This window comes from Cladophialophora bantiana, assembly GCF_000835475.1.
Source record: "Cladophialophora bantiana CBS 173.52 unplaced genomic scaffold supercont1.30, whole genome shotgun sequence".
In the NCBI taxonomy this organism is placed as follows: Eukaryota; Fungi; Ascomycota; class Eurotiomycetes; order Chaetothyriales; family Herpotrichiellaceae; genus Cladophialophora; species Cladophialophora bantiana.
The window spans coordinates 95,372-111,427 of NW_015971604.1; the positions used below are offsets into that span (position 1 = coordinate 95,372).

At 51.7% G+C, this 16,056-nt stretch overlaps 4 protein-coding genes across 4 annotated transcripts; 2 read left to right on the forward strand and 2 right to left on the reverse strand.

The window, feature by feature from the left end:
• Nucleotides 1–3,046: 3,046 nt before the first annotated feature.
• On the reverse strand, nt 3,047–6,268 carry Z519_12490 (uncharacterized protein; the record flags this gene model as incomplete). Its single annotated transcript, XM_016770196.1, has 1 exon — nt 3,047–6,268. The coding sequence occupies one exon, from the start codon at nt 6,266–6,268 to the stop codon at nt 3,047–3,049; it is 3,222 nt and encodes a 1,073-aa protein (XP_016613538.1).
• A 597-nt stretch (nt 6,269–6,865) lies between these two features.
• Nucleotides 6,866–8,550, reverse strand: Z519_12491 (chaperone DnaJ; the record flags this gene model as incomplete). Its single annotated transcript, XM_016770197.1, has 2 exons — nt 6,866–7,061; nt 7,112–8,550. 2 exons carry the CDS (start codon nt 8,548–8,550, stop codon nt 6,866–6,868), a joined length of 1,635 nt encoding a protein of 544 aa, XP_016613539.1.
• Nucleotides 8,551–8,946: 396 nt separating this feature from the next.
• Nucleotides 8,947–12,310, forward strand: Z519_12492 (ATP-dependent protease La; the record flags this gene model as incomplete). Its single annotated transcript, XM_016770198.1, has 2 exons — nt 8,947–12,060; nt 12,134–12,310. The coding sequence occupies 2 exons, from the start codon at nt 8,947–8,949 to the stop codon at nt 12,308–12,310; spliced, it is 3,291 nt and encodes a 1,096-aa protein (XP_016613540.1).
• A 763-nt stretch (nt 12,311–13,073) lies between these two features.
• On the forward strand, nt 13,074–14,210 carry Z519_12493 (uncharacterized protein; the record flags this gene model as incomplete). Its single annotated transcript, XM_016770199.1, has 3 exons — nt 13,074–13,133; nt 13,179–13,451; nt 13,500–14,210. The coding sequence occupies 3 exons, from the start codon at nt 13,074–13,076 to the stop codon at nt 14,208–14,210; spliced, it is 1,044 nt and encodes a 347-aa protein (XP_016613541.1).
• Between the last annotated feature and the right edge of the window lie 1,846 nt (nt 14,211–16,056).

Genomic DNA, 16,056 nt, shown 5'->3' on the forward strand with positions numbered 1-16,056 from the left:
CTTGCAGATCGCACATGCCAACGACAGCTTCTTCCTGTACGCGTACCCACATGCTTGTCGGCAGCAGGGCCTTGGACGCCACTTGAGCACATGTTATAACATATATTTGAGACCGTGGAGGGCTTTGAGATTGACAAGTCTTGGGCCAGCTGCCTGGGCTCTTATCCTGTCTCGTGAAAGCCAACACTTCCCCATGTTCATCAGTGGACGGCTGCAAAGGGAATGCTGATCATCCGAAGTACGCCTCCTACTGATGGGGTGAGCGAGACTTCGACGCCGACGAGCTATGTCAAAGTTTCTTTTTTGCTACTGCGCTCAGCCTGCCACATGTTCCTCAAGGCCTCGTGTTTGTGATTTTGAAAAGAGACGAACAATACGAGGGCTCTGGATTCATGTTGCTTTTCCCATGGCCTGTCAGGCTTCTGGCAACTCAGAAGTTGATGGTGAGAGGCGAGATCGGCAGTCCCCCACCCATTGAGACAGGCACATTCCTTGCTGTCTTCCTCTCTGTTGTGATGTTGCCATGGTTTGCGTGCATGGGAAGACCAAGGCGGTCAACAAAAGCCAGACCAATGATGACCGTCGCCTCCAGCTGAAAACCCCCGAGCGCATCCATCACCTATGAGCGTGACAGCCAAGTCCTCATGACAGGCATGGTGTGGAGGCAACCAGGAAACATTTGCTAACAGCCCCGTGATACTGTGGACGACGCTTGCTTCTCATCTACATAGATGCCCATTCCGCAACCCTTTTCTTAGACTTCCCATTCGCCCGAAGGCTGTCACTGTTGGACAGTCGCGAGGTGTCATCAAACTGACGCCAGTTGTCAGTCACCCCCGAATCGGCGTGCGTCGGCGGAGCTCTTGAACGCGCGAAGGATGCGGTGATCAAGTCGGTTCCGCACGAGGCTAAAATGCGGTGGTCACTCTCCTTCTGATTTCACGTAACATCCTCTACATACGCATTTTTTCAACTCGAACTGTTGAAGGGTGCTCAGGGATAAGCCAGCATTCACGGGTTTCTGGAGGTCAAGCGTACAGACGCCGTGCGCTGGACAGACACACATTCTCCACACGGATCAACAACTCACAACCCGGCACGCAATTGTCTTCATATATGGACTATACCCCAAGAGCACCGGACCTACCTAAGTCGCTAACTACCTACTTAGGTCTTGTGGGGAGGAGCCAATAGCCCTTGCAGGCATAGAGGCTTAAGAAACCCGCTTCTTCCTGTCCCAGTCGCCTGTCGTCATGCTAGAAATCAACCAATTCGCTTGAAAATGTAGATAGGGTGTGGAAGGTTGAAAGCTTCAATGCAGCAAGAACTTCGACACACACCCCGACTCAGTCAACATGACATTGTTCGTCTAGCATGCGCTTCTTTGGGGATAGGCTAAGGGGTAGTAATATTCTTCCCCAGGTTTTCAAATGAGGAACTGCTTCCGCCTGCCCTAGTGGGAGTAGTTTGCTCCATGTGGGCCGCCTGCCGAGTTCAGCTCGAGACCCAAAGCTCCATTCCATTGTTGCGACGAAGTTTCTCGACATACGGATACAACCTTGAAATGTTGGGAATTGATGGTTTTCTAAACTTGCGCCATGGCTTCGCAGGCGCGACGAACCAGAAGCCGCTGGATGCAATAACCATGTCGGTGAAGCAAACCAAAACACATGCACTGCTCGCCCTTCCGAATGCACATCCGACCGCACACGAGGTCATCACTGGTTTCTTATATCCCTTCAAGCGAGCAATGCTCGGGAACATGGTGGGACTTTGCCTGCATCCGGACACGCACCGGAGACATTATCCGGACATTGAACACCCTTGGACTTACGCCTGCGAGCGAGACTCTCCAGCCGAAAAGGCAACAGTGAGGCCCCAAAGCCCATGATTCACGCGGCTCCGCCTCTCACCCATGAAAACTATTACATACACAGACGCTGTATCCCTGCCCGTCTCGACGGAGACAATGTCGACATTGAGTCAAATTTCGAAAACCTGGTCTCCCACCCGAAATTTCACTTCTTGGATTGAACTTGCGAACTCGTATACGGAGGGACTCCTCTTTGATACTGGCTCACCCGTCTCTGACTTGACATCCGGTTGTGGGCGAGCCGGGGGAAATGGGGGTCTTACCAGCACGATGGAAATCCGTGTTTTAGGGTGATCGGAGTCACAGATGGGTCGTCATTTCAGGTATTGCCACCGCTACCCCTTGGCTCCGCCACGATCGACACAGGTACAGTTCTTTCACAAGAATGTAGGGGCGGACAACTATCTCTTTATCCTTTCTCCAGAGATCTCATGCTCTAGAACCAACCGACTCCTGTGATGACAATCGTGCCGCATCTCTCTCGCGTACGGCTTTCCAGCAGACTGAACTTTCCCTCGCCCACTCCTAGTCAACTCTATTCCCCTTTACAAGAGCCTCCATCCTCTACCACATTGACGTCCACTCTGCGTGCGTCCCCAGACACGTTTAAACACACTGTCGACCGCGGTCACTCCATCTCTTACCTGATTTGAGCGGCAGGCGGTTAGGGTTGGTTTGCATACAAAGTGGTTGCCTCTCGATCCTAGCGTAATGTACCTCCGTATATCAGATGCTTATCGCGACAGCGAGCCTTTGGAGTTAAAGAAAAGACAATGCCCGTGCATGAGGTTGTGAAGGAAAGCCCCTTCTCCAACAAACGCACCCTGTGAGGGCACTGAAATGCTAGGAAAGCAGCCCAGCGACAACTTTCTACAAGACTGGCCTGCTCAAGCGAGGGCGACTCTACATAGCCTGAGTGCAGGGATAAAATCTGAAGGAATACGAAATACCATCGTCTAGGCGCGCTTCATGTGGTAGAAAGAGTTACAAGTTGTTCATGCCACATGCGTGCGACATCCCTTGCAAATAGCCCTCCGCAGAGCCCAGATCCTGCGCGTCGGTTAACTCCCATAGTCTCGTCAAGCTCATGATCCAATACCTCACATGTTACTTGCGGCGACCGTAATTATTGCCTTCATTATGCGAGGTCTAAAAAATCCAATAGCAGGCCATCTACTTCCATGCATTCAATCCTGCCCAAGGATCCTGATCCTGTCCTGCTGTGGCTCCACCACTAGCAAGTTGCCCCTGCTGTGTCGGCCCCTGAGTCTGAGTTTGGCTTTGCTGCTGAGGTTGCTGCCCATATCTGATGCCATGCGTATAGTTCGCATAGCCGCCTGGTCCGCTCGCCCAGACCCCGGACGGGTTCGGAGGGTACTGTGTTGTTGAGCCTCCACCAGGCGGGCCCGGTGGCGGGGGCGGAGGCACGTAATTCTGAGGCATGTTGTATGGAGATGGAGACGGCTGATAAGGCTGATGTTGCTGGTAGGGTGGTTGCGACTGGGGTATTTGTGGGTGTGGCGATGGGTTTTGAAAGGAGCCATTTGGCAGAGGCGCGCCGGGTTGAGGAGGAGGGAAGGGGTATTGCGGATACTGGTGGCTTGGGGAAGCGAACGTCAATGGCTGATGAGCTTGACCGGCTTGTGGAAAGTATGTATTCACTGAACCGGGAGGAGGCGAGGTGATGGGCGAGAAGCCATAAGAAGCTGGCTGTTGATTCGGCGATGCGACGGACCTTTCAGGGTACGCCATGGGATTATATCCAGAAGAGAGAGGCGCTGCTGCTCCTTGAGCAAAGGCATGCTGGGAATCAATGGGCGACGGGTGTGTTGGCTGCGGAGGAGGCTGAAATTGATTAGAATATCCGTTGGGTATAACTGGCGCGGGCGAATGACGGGGAGGAATCGTAAAGCGTGGGTCGGCGTTTGTAGTGGGGTGTGTTGGCGAAAGAGGTGCGGGCGATCTTGATGGGTTAATCGGCGGTAGAGGAGGCAGAGCTGGAGGCTCTGATTTTGGTGACGCTGACTTGGGTTCCATGGACAAGCGATTCATCAATTCCTGCATTCGTCTTTGCTCGGCAGCAGCTTGGCCATCGGCCGAACTGTTTTTGGTCTGCTCAATCTGGTGAAGTAGTTGCGCTCCCTCTGCTCTCCGGTTGCTCACAAAGGAATCAACGTTCTTCTCCAGACTGTCAACGCTTTCCTTCATTTCACTATAGAAGCCTTGTGCACGTATAAGCCCCTGTATCAGATCCTCGTGCGCGTTGAATATTCTCCGATATTTGTTCATGACATTGTTCTTGCTCTTCTGCACGGCGTCGTACCTCTGCTGGTCTGAACGAACTCGTTTGTCTTGCAGCAAATCGCCATATGTCTTCGTCAATTCTTTCAGTAACGAAGATTGCTTGTGGACGGTCGAGGTGAGCCGATTCTGGTGAGACCGGAATTTCTCGAGCTCAGCCTGGAACAACTGATTTTCTTGGGTTGCAATAGCCTTCTTGTTCAGGATGAGCACATTTGATATATCGTCAGTGTGAACTTTCTCCTTCAGATCTTTCAGAACTTGCATTCGCTCGCGTTTCACGAGATTGAGTTTCCTCAGAAGATCTTCGACTTTGGCGATCTGGTCTGCAACTGACAAGCCGCCCTCCCCATAATCTTCATCCAGGAGAGTGCCTTCATCTGCGTCTCTGCTTCTGTTCTTCGCTCCAGACCCAGCCTTGATTAATGCTTGTTGATAGAGAACATCTGCCTCGCCTTGTTCAGCTGCATTCCGCATCTCTTCAAAATCACTTTCGTACTGCCGAGCTGTCGAAAACAGCTGCGCGTCACTGTTGCCAGCCTCGTCCACTGTGTCGCGATAGCTCTTAATATCGGCTCTCAACGTTGACGTCAACCTGGAACTCGGTTGTTGAGTCCAATCTGCTCCGTACTTGGATCTCATCTTTTCGCAGACACTCTCCTCCATGTCAAGTTGTTTGGTGCTCTTAGCCAAACTTTCCAAAACGGTCAGCTTGTCTTTTTGGAGCTGTTCAAAGGCCGCGGTAAAAGGCTGGTGGTTCGCCAGTTCTTGACACCATTGTTCAAACTCCCTATCTACGCCCATTTCCTGTTCCAGTCCGCCTTTCAAAACATTGAGACTATTGGGAAGCTTGAGGTAATCGAGACTCGCTGCCATCTCTCCATTTGCTTGTTCAACTTTCTCCGCTTCGGATCGGATCAATTTCGCCTTCTCTTCGTCGTACATGCTGGCCGATTCTGTGACTGACATGGGTACGATTTTCTGGAAAATGTCCGGCCCGATGATCCTTTGAATATCTTGTCCCTGATATAACTCGGAGAGGGGGATGGCTTTGGCCGCTGGAACTTTTGTCACAGGGGACAAAGACGCTTCTGCCGGCACCGTCTGATGATATATGAAGTCGTTGTCTTTGACTGAAGATGCCAACTTCTCTTGTACACTCTCCATCTGCCTTCGGGTAATTGACTGTATGGTTGGGGCGGTGTCGGACCCGAGATTTGAAGCAGAGGACGGCGATGATGGAAAGGCCTTTGCAAGTGAGTAGGCCTGCTTGCTTGACTTCTCCGCCAGCTGTAATCGCGCGACCGCAGGTCCTTGCTGATTGGTCTCCTCCTCAGCTAATGCCTGATAGTACTCTGCTAGCGAAGAAAAGTGTAGTGCTTTGATCTGAACCAGCTTCAACCAGGAAGACTCGAACACCCCTCGCGCATGGTCGGATTCGAGGCCCTCTTTTGCCTGGCTGTAGAGGAACTGCGCTTGCGCAGCGAGTTTGGCCAGTAGTGCTGGCTTCTTTCCGTCCCGAACCTGTTTTTCCATGAACACCTCCTGCGCTTGGCCTAAAACAATATTGATGAGGGTTTTAATGGTCTCCCGATTCAAATCAGTGGAAGGCGCATGGAGGAAATTTTCGTTGATGTAAGTAAACATGCCCGCAGATGCTTGGAAGGAGTGATACGCTGTCTTGAGGTCCTTGTCCTCTGAACGATTCTGGGCGGCCGCATGGCAGGACAAAACAGCGGCTATGTTGAATATGACAGAGGCCTTCTCGAAGGCCAGCGAGTACTGCGATGTGGAGGCGCGCGTGAAAGCGTCAAACCACTGAAAAGAGATCTTGATGTGTGCCTCGTCGATGGGGAACCGGAGGTCCAGAAGTTCGAGTTGCCCATAGTATCTATAAAGCAAGTCCCTTCCAGATGCCGAGTCGGCGCCGGCCCCTCTCATGTCTTGCCGTAATCTGTTCAGAGTTCCAATCTCTTCAACATATTTGCTCGGGTCGTCTCCATAGCTCGTGCGTATATATTGAGAGAGTGGTTCGATCCAGCTGACCTCTGATGTTGTCTTCAGCGGACAGGATATCATCGGCGCTTGCACCATCTTGACGGTGATAGAGGAATGTGGATTCGGTAAAAGCGACGGCGGTAATCAGGAAATCGAAAGGGAATAATTAAAGCATTTGGTAAATACAGTCAACATAAGAGAAGTTGGTCTTAAAGGGTCGAGGTTCGATGGCCGTGCGAGGCGACTCTAAGATAGACACGACACCGGCAGGACAGGCTGGATGAAAGCGACCTGCGTCCCGCACTGGGTAGCGAGCGGAGATCCACTCGGCAGTGCTCCATACATGTACTTTGTTACACATTGGTAGGCAGCCTTCTATTCCTGATAATGGGACTACACCTTCACCCTCAACCAACGTCCCCGCCGACCTGGAGTGGATTGGAAGGCCTGCTTCATTTCCAGTTCATTGCTACATGCTATACTGTACTCGTTGGCTTGCTTTTCACACAGTACTAGTATTTCTACACGAGACAGGAGTTCTGGGCCATTGATCACACATCGCCTGTATACACATATATGGGATACTGTACACTCTTTGAGAATCCGCTGGAGGCCAACATCTATCGCCGTCGCTATGAGTCGTAAAAAGCAGGAGATTGGGTCTGTGGAATTCAATGCTTAATGCACAGCAAATCAACCAGACCCGGATGCCTTCTTTGGCTCATCCTCCTCGTGCGCTTCTGCTTCATTCTGCTTCCCTGACTTGTCTGGGTCCAGATTATCATGCTGATGGGTGAGCCGATGCCAGGTGGATTTCAGGAACCCTTCGTTCTTGTGATCGGCGGCCTTGTTTGATGGTTTCGATGCCTTGTTGTCTTTGGCGGATTCTCTGAGGAAATCAGTCAGCACCCTGCCCGTTAAATCGTCCGGCCCACTCACTGCTTGTACTTATCCAAGTTCATGATCCTCTTTGCCGCCTTGTCACCCATTTCATCAGCTAGCATCTCAATGATTGTCCGCTGGTTGGCGGTCAAATATTTAGGCATCTGAACTTTGAATTCCACCCTCAGGTCGCCAGAAGAACCAGCACCACGTCCACCCAGCCTCTTCATACCCATCCCGGGCAGTGTGATTCTGTCGTTCGTGGATGTCCCTGTCGCAACCCTGACTTTGACCTCCCCGTCCAGAGTCGGCACAACTACCTCCCCTCCGAGCAGCGCAGTCGTCAGAGGTATCGACGCAGTGTGGAGAATATCGGCTCCGTTGCGGCTGAACCTGGCATCTGGCGCAACCCGAATAAAGACATATAGGTCTCCGCGCCGGGTTCGGGCTTTGGGGTTTGCTGACATTCCGGTTGGCGGGTAGTCACCAGCACCGGCCACGCGAAGACGCATTCCATCCTCAACCCCACCAGGGATATCGACCTCGACAGTTTCCCTCTTGCGGACCACCCCGTTGCCAGCGCAGGTATTGCATTCAGATCCTCTTGGTATCACCACCCCGGTCCCACTACAAGCGTCGCAAGAAGATGCCATCTGAAATCCGGCCTGCATCACGTGCACCCTCGTACCAGTTCCATTACATCGTTTGCACTGCTGTCTTGAAGAACCTGGTTTCAACCCGTCACCTTTGCAAGTGCCGCACTGTACAAGAGGCGTGATGGTAATATTCTTAGCAACACCTTTGGCGGCATCCATGAAAGATATATTCGTCTGGACTTCGATATTTTCCCCCACCAGAATTTCTTCCTGGAAAGGTCCACCGCTCCTCCGTCCACGACGGCCACCAGTGAATGCGCCAAACAGATCCTCAAAGTTGAACTCCGCACCAAAACCCCCACCAAATCCCGCAAAAGGGTTTCCTCCAGCAGCCCCGGCAAATGGATGCTCACCCCCAGCGCCTGGATGGAACCCAGAGCCTTGGTCAAAGGCCGCAGCACCATATTGATCGTATGTGGCCTTTTTCTGAGGATCGTTCAGTAACTCATATGCTGACTGCGCATCCGTAAATTTCTCCTTTGCGCTGGGGTCTTTGTTCGTATCCGGGTGATACTTCTTTGCTAGGGTGTAATATGCCTTTTTAATCTCAGACGCGGTGGCATTCTTTCCAACGCCCAAAGTTGCATAAGGGTCCTTGGTCGCTTGAATAGTCGAGGTTGCGGAAAACGATCGTACTTGGCTTGACAGGCTTCGTGGAGATATTTGATACGTTCGTTGTAGTAGCGGTCGTTTCGAAGCGGCGGAATCATAGAATCTCCTTGTTTGAGCTTTGCGAGTAAAGTTGTTTCGTTGTCGAGGATATTGAACCGTTCTCAAAATCGTCCGCATGGGAAGCGCAGCCGTACCAGCCCAAGCGGCTGGCCCTGCTGCAGCACTCATGGAGGGAATGTGTCTACAGATATATCAGCACGGCCTTTGTATGTGCATCGAGTCGTTCGGTCGGGCCAGATCGTCGAGGTTGCAGGATGGCTGAAGATGAGTTTGATGTGAATGGTCTGGCCTCGAAACTTCCAGGCACTTTTCGGCTTTTTGCCTCGGCTAAGTTTCCGCTTATAGCGCAACTGATACAATGATATCAAAGGAAATCATGCGAAGCAGAGTATTCGCAATACGCCGTTGCCTTCAACTTTTGTTCTTCTTTCCCGTTCCGCCTTTCTCCTTTTCTCTGAGTGGCCTGCATCCGACTCGCTGCTTCCAGTTTTCTCCAATTCTCTTCTCCCGGAGCAGTTGCTTGCCATTCGAACCTGGGCAGCAGCTGTCCGCTTCTGCCAGAGCATGCTTCGCGGCCAAACGTTACCATGGAGGACTGCACTCCGGGCCAATCCTCGCCACATCTGTAGAGACTGCAGGCGACAGCTTCTACAGAGACATCCATTATCGATCTCCGCGGCCTCCCTGTGCCCCTCTAATTACCTGCCCATAGCTGCCCGTCAAGGATTACAAATACGCCAGTTCGCTTCTCATCCTGCTCGCAGGAAAGACAAGCCGCCGGAAGATGATTCACCGCCTCAAAAAGAAGAAGTTGAATCAAAGCCAAAGAAAGGAGGGAATGAGCTAGACGAAGCACCGAGGACGGAAGATGCTGCTGAATCTAAGAAGAACCCTGCCGAACCGCAGCCTATACCCCAAACTGCAAGCGATGGCAAACCCGCGGCTGCAGGGGGGAGCAGCAGCGACTCTGGCTCAGGAACTGGGCAAACCTCTGGTAGTGGAGGTGATGGCAGTAGGCGTGGGCGGCGGAGCACACAGATATCCAAACCCACCATTCCAGAAACGTATCCACAGGTCATGGCTATCCCAATCGCAAAACGGCCTCTTTTCCCAGGCTTCTATAAGGCGATCACCATCCGAGACCCCAACGTTGCTGCAGCAATAACGGAGATGATGAGGAGAGGGCAACCTTATGTGGGAGCGTTTCTCTTCAAGGATGACGCTGCTGACAAGGACATTATTGAGAAAATGGATGACGTTCACGACGTTGGTGTCTTCGCCCAGATCACGAGTGCGTTCCCGGTCCATGGGGATGAACACAGCCTGACTGCGGTTTTATATCCTCACCGAAGGATCCGGATGACTGCATTAATGCCCCCGTCAACGACAGGGGAGGGGGGTTCGGTTGTTGAAGTGCAATCTGCCAAGGAAGGAAAACCAAAATCAGATGGCACCGACAACAAGGGCGATGTTGTTGCAAGTTTTGAGGAGCCGAGCAAGGAGCAGCCCGCCCAACTGAGTGTTTACGAACCTACTGCGTTCCTACGCAAATTCCCGGTCTCGTTAGTCAATGTGGAGAATCTGACGGAAATGCCCTTTGACAAGAAGAGCGGTGAAATCAAGGCTTTGACATCAGAAATTGTGAGTGTGTTTAAAGAAGTCGCCAGCCTTAATCAACTATTTCGAGATCAGATCTCCGACTTCAGTGTCTCGCAGTCTGCCGGGAATGTACTTGAAGAGCCAGCCAAACTAGCTGATTTCGCAGCAGCTGTTTCGGCTGGTGAGATTGGAGAATTGCAGGACGTCCTCCAAACCATGGATGTTGCTCAAAGGCTGCACAAGGCGCTTGTCGTCCTCAAGAAGGAGCTGATGAACGCACAGTTGCAATCTAAGATTTCAAAAGATGTCGAGAGCAAGATCCAAAAGCGTCAGCGAGAATACTGGCTCATGGAACAGATGAAGGGTATTCGAAGAGAGCTCGGGATCGAGTCTGATGGCAAGGACAAATTAGTGGAGAAATTCCGGGAAAAGGCCCAAAAGCTGGCCATGCCCGAAGCCGTAAAAAAGGTCTTCGAGGAGGAACTTAACAAGCTTGCGCATCTAGAGCCTGCGGCATCTGAATTCAATGTGACGAGGAATTACCTGGATTGGATTACTCAGATTCCATGGGGTCAGAGAAGTGCCGAGAATTTTGGCATCAAAAATGCAATGACCGTCCTCGACGAAGATCACTACGGCTTGAAAGATGTCAAAGACAGGATTCTCGAGTTTATTGCTGTCGGAAAGCTCCGTGGGACAGTAGAAGGCAAGATCTTGTGTTTTGTTGGACCTCCCGGCGTGGGAAAGACGTCGATCGGCAAATCGATTGCTCGGGCGCTTAATCGGCAGTACTATCGCTTCAGCGTGGGCGGACTGACTGATGTCGCCGAGATCAAAGGTCACCGCCGGACCTACGTTGGCGCTTTGCCGGGAAGGATCATCCAAGCGCTCAAGAAATGCCAGACCGAAAACCCTCTGATCCTCATTGATGAGGTGGACAAGATTGGCCGTGGCCATCAAGGAGATCCGGCATCAGCACTCCTCGAACTTCTCGACCCGGAACAGAATTCCAGTTTCTTAGATCATTACATGGACATCCCCGTCGATCTCTCGAAAGTTCTTTTTGTTTGTACAGCCAACATGACCGACACCATCCCCCGACCACTTCTGGACCGAATGGAGTTGATTGAGCTAAGTGGCTACGTCGCGGATGAGAAGAAAGCCATTGCAGACCGATACCTCGCTCCACAAGCGAAAGAAATCTCTGGGTTAAGAGATGTTGACGTCAAACTGGATGAGTCCGCAATCGAAGAGCTGATTAACAAATATTGCCGCGAATCTGGCGTACGTAACCTCAAAAAGCAAATTGAAAAGGTCTACCGCAAGTCGGCCCTGAAGATTGTTCAAGATCTTGGAGAGGAAGCATTTCCCGAGGAGGAGGCACTGACTGAAGAGGGCAAAGCCGCGCTTGAAGAGAGCAAACAGGACGATTCGGACGTCAAAGACACCCCAGAAACGATCGACCAGGAAACAACCCAAAAACCTCGAGTCGCTCTCAAGGTTCCAGACTCTGTTCATGTTACAATTACGAAGGACAACTTGAAAGACTATGTCGGGCCACCCATCTTCACTGCGGACCGTCTCTACGAGACCACTCCATCTGGTGTAGCAATGGGTCTGGCATGGACAAGCATGGGCGGCGCAGCTCTCTACGTCGAATCGATCCTCGAATCCGCACTCTCTCCTTCCAGTCGACCTGGACTCGAGCGCACGGGCAATCTCAAACCAGTCATGAAAGAGTCGACGTCGATCGCATACTCTTTTGCCAAGCACGTCATGGCCACGAGATTCCCCGATAATAAGTTCTTCGACCACGCAAAGATCCACCTACATTGTCCCGAGGGCGCGGTCCCGAAGGATGGTCCTTCGGCGGGCATCACGATGGCAACTTCTCTGCTGAGTCTCGCGATGGACAAAGAAGTCGATCCCGCATTAGCAATGACAGGCGAGTTGACGGTCACGGGCAAAGTACTCAGGATAGGCGGACTGAGGGAGAAGACGGTGGCTGCGAGGAGGGCTGGATGCACGAAGATCCTGTTTCCGAAGGATAATTGGGGGGATTGGTGTGAGTTACCTGAGGTATGTTTCACTCTCCCCCCCTTTTTTTTTGAGTTATCGTTAAGGAGACCTGCTAACATTCGTTAATTGACAGAATATCAAAGAAGGTATCGATGGCCACGCGGTCGATTGGTATGATGAGGTCTTCGACATTGTCTTTCCCAACGTGAACGTCGAAGAGGTCAATTCTCGATGGAAAAAAGCGTTAGAGAGAAAAGGAAAAGACGACCAGGAAAAGGATAAACATGGAAGAGAGGACGAGGATGACTAAGTTGAGTTGTAAGACCAGCCTTAACTTGTCTGCGCAGAAGCCGCTCCTCTCTTTGGGAAGATCAAACCTTACGGTCATTCAGCATTCGAATTGGGTAGGAAAAGGGTCACGTTACATCCAAAATGGCGGACTGATCTGGAAGGTGTGTATAGATACATAGACCGAGCCTTCCGAGATTGGTGATCTTCTTTCGAACCGGGGGACCTGCATATAAGCAACAGCATTCGAGCAAATAGAGGAGGACAAGAGGGAGCGGGAACGGCCATGACAAACAGTGAGGAATTGGTGACTAGCTGCAGGAGCATCTAGTACCGTCGTCGATGGTATTTGCGGTTGTGATATGGAATCCCCTCTCTGCCGTCAGCGATGTATATTACTTACGATTAGAGTCGAGTGGGGTGGGCTCAAGGAGTGACACAGTGCTAGGTAGCGGTGGTCCGTGGACATCCAACACATTATGTCAACTTTGAAAGGGATGCGTTAGCTTTGTGGTCATGATACATTTTTGTACGGAGTGCTGAGAAGGATTGGTGCCTTACCGCTTGACTAATTCCTCGCGAGATTCCTAGCACCTTTGAATGCTCATCCGACTCCAGCCTATTAGCCTTACGCATTTTCGGAGCCTCGTCAAAGGTAGTTTTTGTCCCGGCTTGGCATTCTCTCAAGCGAATTTCCGCGTCTTCATTTCTCCAAGACTTGCAGACTTGGCTATTGCTTTGCGACATTGCGCACGACCTTGCACTACCTATTGCTAGCCGCACTCATGCCTTCAACGCACAAGAAAGATAAACCGTGGGACACGGATGACATAGACAAGTGGAAGGTCCGAGTTTCTCGTCATTCTCTTGCCTTCGCTAACTTGGCCCAGGTTGAAGAATTCAAGCCGGAACACAATGTCGGCGGTACATTCGCAGAAGAATCGTCTTTCGTGTGTCTATTCCCAAAATACCGGGAATTGTATTTAAAGCAGGCCTGGCCCTTGGTCACGAAAGCATTGGAGAAGAGAGGAATCGCATGCACACTCGATTTGGTCGAAGGTCGCATGGAAGTCCGCACCACCAGGAAAACCTTTGATCCTGCCGCAATTCTCGATGCCCGAGACCTCATCAAGTTGCTGGCCCGGAGTGTACCTGCTCCGCAAGTAAGTCTTGCTTTGGACAAATGCCATCTGGTCTAACAGGTGTTCTAGGCCATAAAGATCCTCCAGGACGACATGGCCTGCGATATCATCAAAATCAGAAATCTGGTTCGCAACAAGGAGAGATTCGTCAAACGCCGTCAGCGCCTTCTTGGACCGAATGGCTCTACACTGAAGGCTCTCGAACTCCTCACCAATACGTACCTCCTCGTCCAGGGCAACACCGTCAGCGCTATGGGCGGCTACAAGGGTCTTAAAGAAGTGAGAAGAGTTGTTGAAGATTGCATGAACAACATCCATCCTATATACCATGTCAAAGAACTTATGATCAAGAGGGAGCTGGCGAAAGACCCTGCTCTAAAGAATGAAAGCTGGGATAGGTTCTTACCAAACTTCAAGAAGAAGACTCTGAGCAAGAGACGGGTTCCCCGCAAGGTCACCGACAAGTCCAAGAAGGTCTATACACCCTTTCCGCCACCGCAGGAGAAGAGCAAAATTGATTTGCAGCTTGAGAGTGGTGAATATTTTCTTGCTAAGCAGGCCAAAGAGAGGGCCCGAGAACAGGAACGGCACGAAAAGCAGAGAGCAAAGAAGGAAGAGAAGCAACGGCAGCGAGAACAGGCATTCATTGCTCCAAAAGAAGACACGTTGCAGAAAAAGGCAAAGAGGAAGAGCACGGACGAGGAAGACGGCCGCCTAACAAAGAAATCGAAAAAGACAGCAGGAGGAGTAGGCCTTTCAACAAATCCCCCCACGTTCTGAGGATCGAAGCACCTCCTGCGACTCTACCCTTACATGGACTCAGTCGGTCGGTTTGTCGCATAATAATATTGCGCCATCCTTGTCACCAATCCGGTCTAAAGTGGTTCACCAGAGATAGAAAGAGTCATGACTCTGAGCAACACATAGCCTCCTCTCATCTCAATGATTCGACCCCAGCTTAATTGCACCCTGCAGCTATCAGGGAGATCCCTCTTCCAGCTCCCATCGATTTGAGATATCTCGCGCCGCCAACGCTTTCAGTGGCGCGATGCAACCCCTCGCCCCGCTTGGAATGGACAACGTCTTCAGGGACCTCTAAGTCTCGCTCTAACCAAACCAACATTGGATGCGCATGGCCATGGCCCGATGAAAAGGATCGCCCCCTCCATGCGAGCCTGCAGACATTGATATTCTGCGTCCTCTGTCTTGCTGTACCCGCAAAGCAGGTAACGCAGAAATCAAATACCGCCTGGCTGCCAGGGGTGAATCAGAATGTCGACAGAGACAGACTCACAGAGTTTGCCAGACTCACACTATTCTCCCTTTATCCAGTAAGGGTCTTGATTCTCCGCAAACTTCTTCAAGACTCCTTCTAGGCGCCTTCTAGCAATCATATTAGCGCCTTTCAGGCCTGCGGATGGAGCCCCGGGCGAAGTTCAGTACTCTAGCGCGACCCAGCTTTTCGATAGTCATAATGACGCACTTGGCACGTCTCATGTCCCATTACCGTTAGAAACACTCGTCCAGGCTGGCAGAACCTTCTATAACGGGATGCAGTAATGGCAAGTCGATACTCGAGTGGCTTGAAAGCTGGTGTCCGGGTGTTGGCTTATGCTTGTGAGACGAGTACAGCGTCGCAAAGTCATCGTCTTATGGCCCCTCTCAGTGTTCTGTCGCCCACGTCTAGACGCCGTCGCCAATTCCTGCAGATAATGGCCGAAGGAGACCTTGGTCGCGATTGATTGTGCTCCGTCTCGCTCCTGCTCCGGCGTTGGTCGGTCTCCAGGCCCGACAGCCAAGCGATGCCCCAGGGCTGAGGTCCGGAATGCAGTCTCGAGGAGATCGTCCATTACCTGGCGTGGAATTCCTTGTAGCTAGTCTGCGACCTCTGATTGGACAAATAGCTTGCCAGCTTGTGCAATGTCTTGGGGAAGAAGAGGAGCCACACGAGCATGCGGTGTGGTTCGGAGAAACTCGAGCTTGGAAAAGGGCCGAAGCCTCCTGGAGCAGGGGAATAGTTTCGCCGTTCCGGTCGGTAGCCTGGGTCTGCCCTGCACCTTCTACCCAATCAACATGGCTCGCTCGAATTGACATGAGAAGGGAGCAGGCTGGGCAACACTTGTGGTTCGAGGGATGGTCGACTTCTCCACTTCGGTCTGGGGCACGACATAATTGTCACCGATATGGAGCGATTTGCAGGCAACCTCGCTGGAACAGGCCAGGTTCGCCCAAAAGGCTGGTCGGCCAAACTCGATTTCTTGTCAGGCGCTCGCATTAAGTCTGCACCACAGTAAATCAACACCCGCTCTGAGAGGCATCCAACCCAGAGGGCTTGCGAAGCTCTGACAGAATGTTAATTCTCTCAACCAACGATAGATATGGCCCTCGCGGGGATGTATATAAGATGGCCACTCATGCTCCCAGCAACTCTACCCATCCATCACGATCAACAGCATTCGTCCCCAATCCAGATTCTTGATCATTAGGCTTTCGCGAGACCCTTTGTGACGAACTTCTCCCTCGATCACTTTCCCCGCCTTCGAGCTACATATATCTCTACTGCCCATCTGTTCGTCCGGTGACTGTTTTCAGAGCTGGTCGATACTCCCTCTGTGGGTCTCGTTTA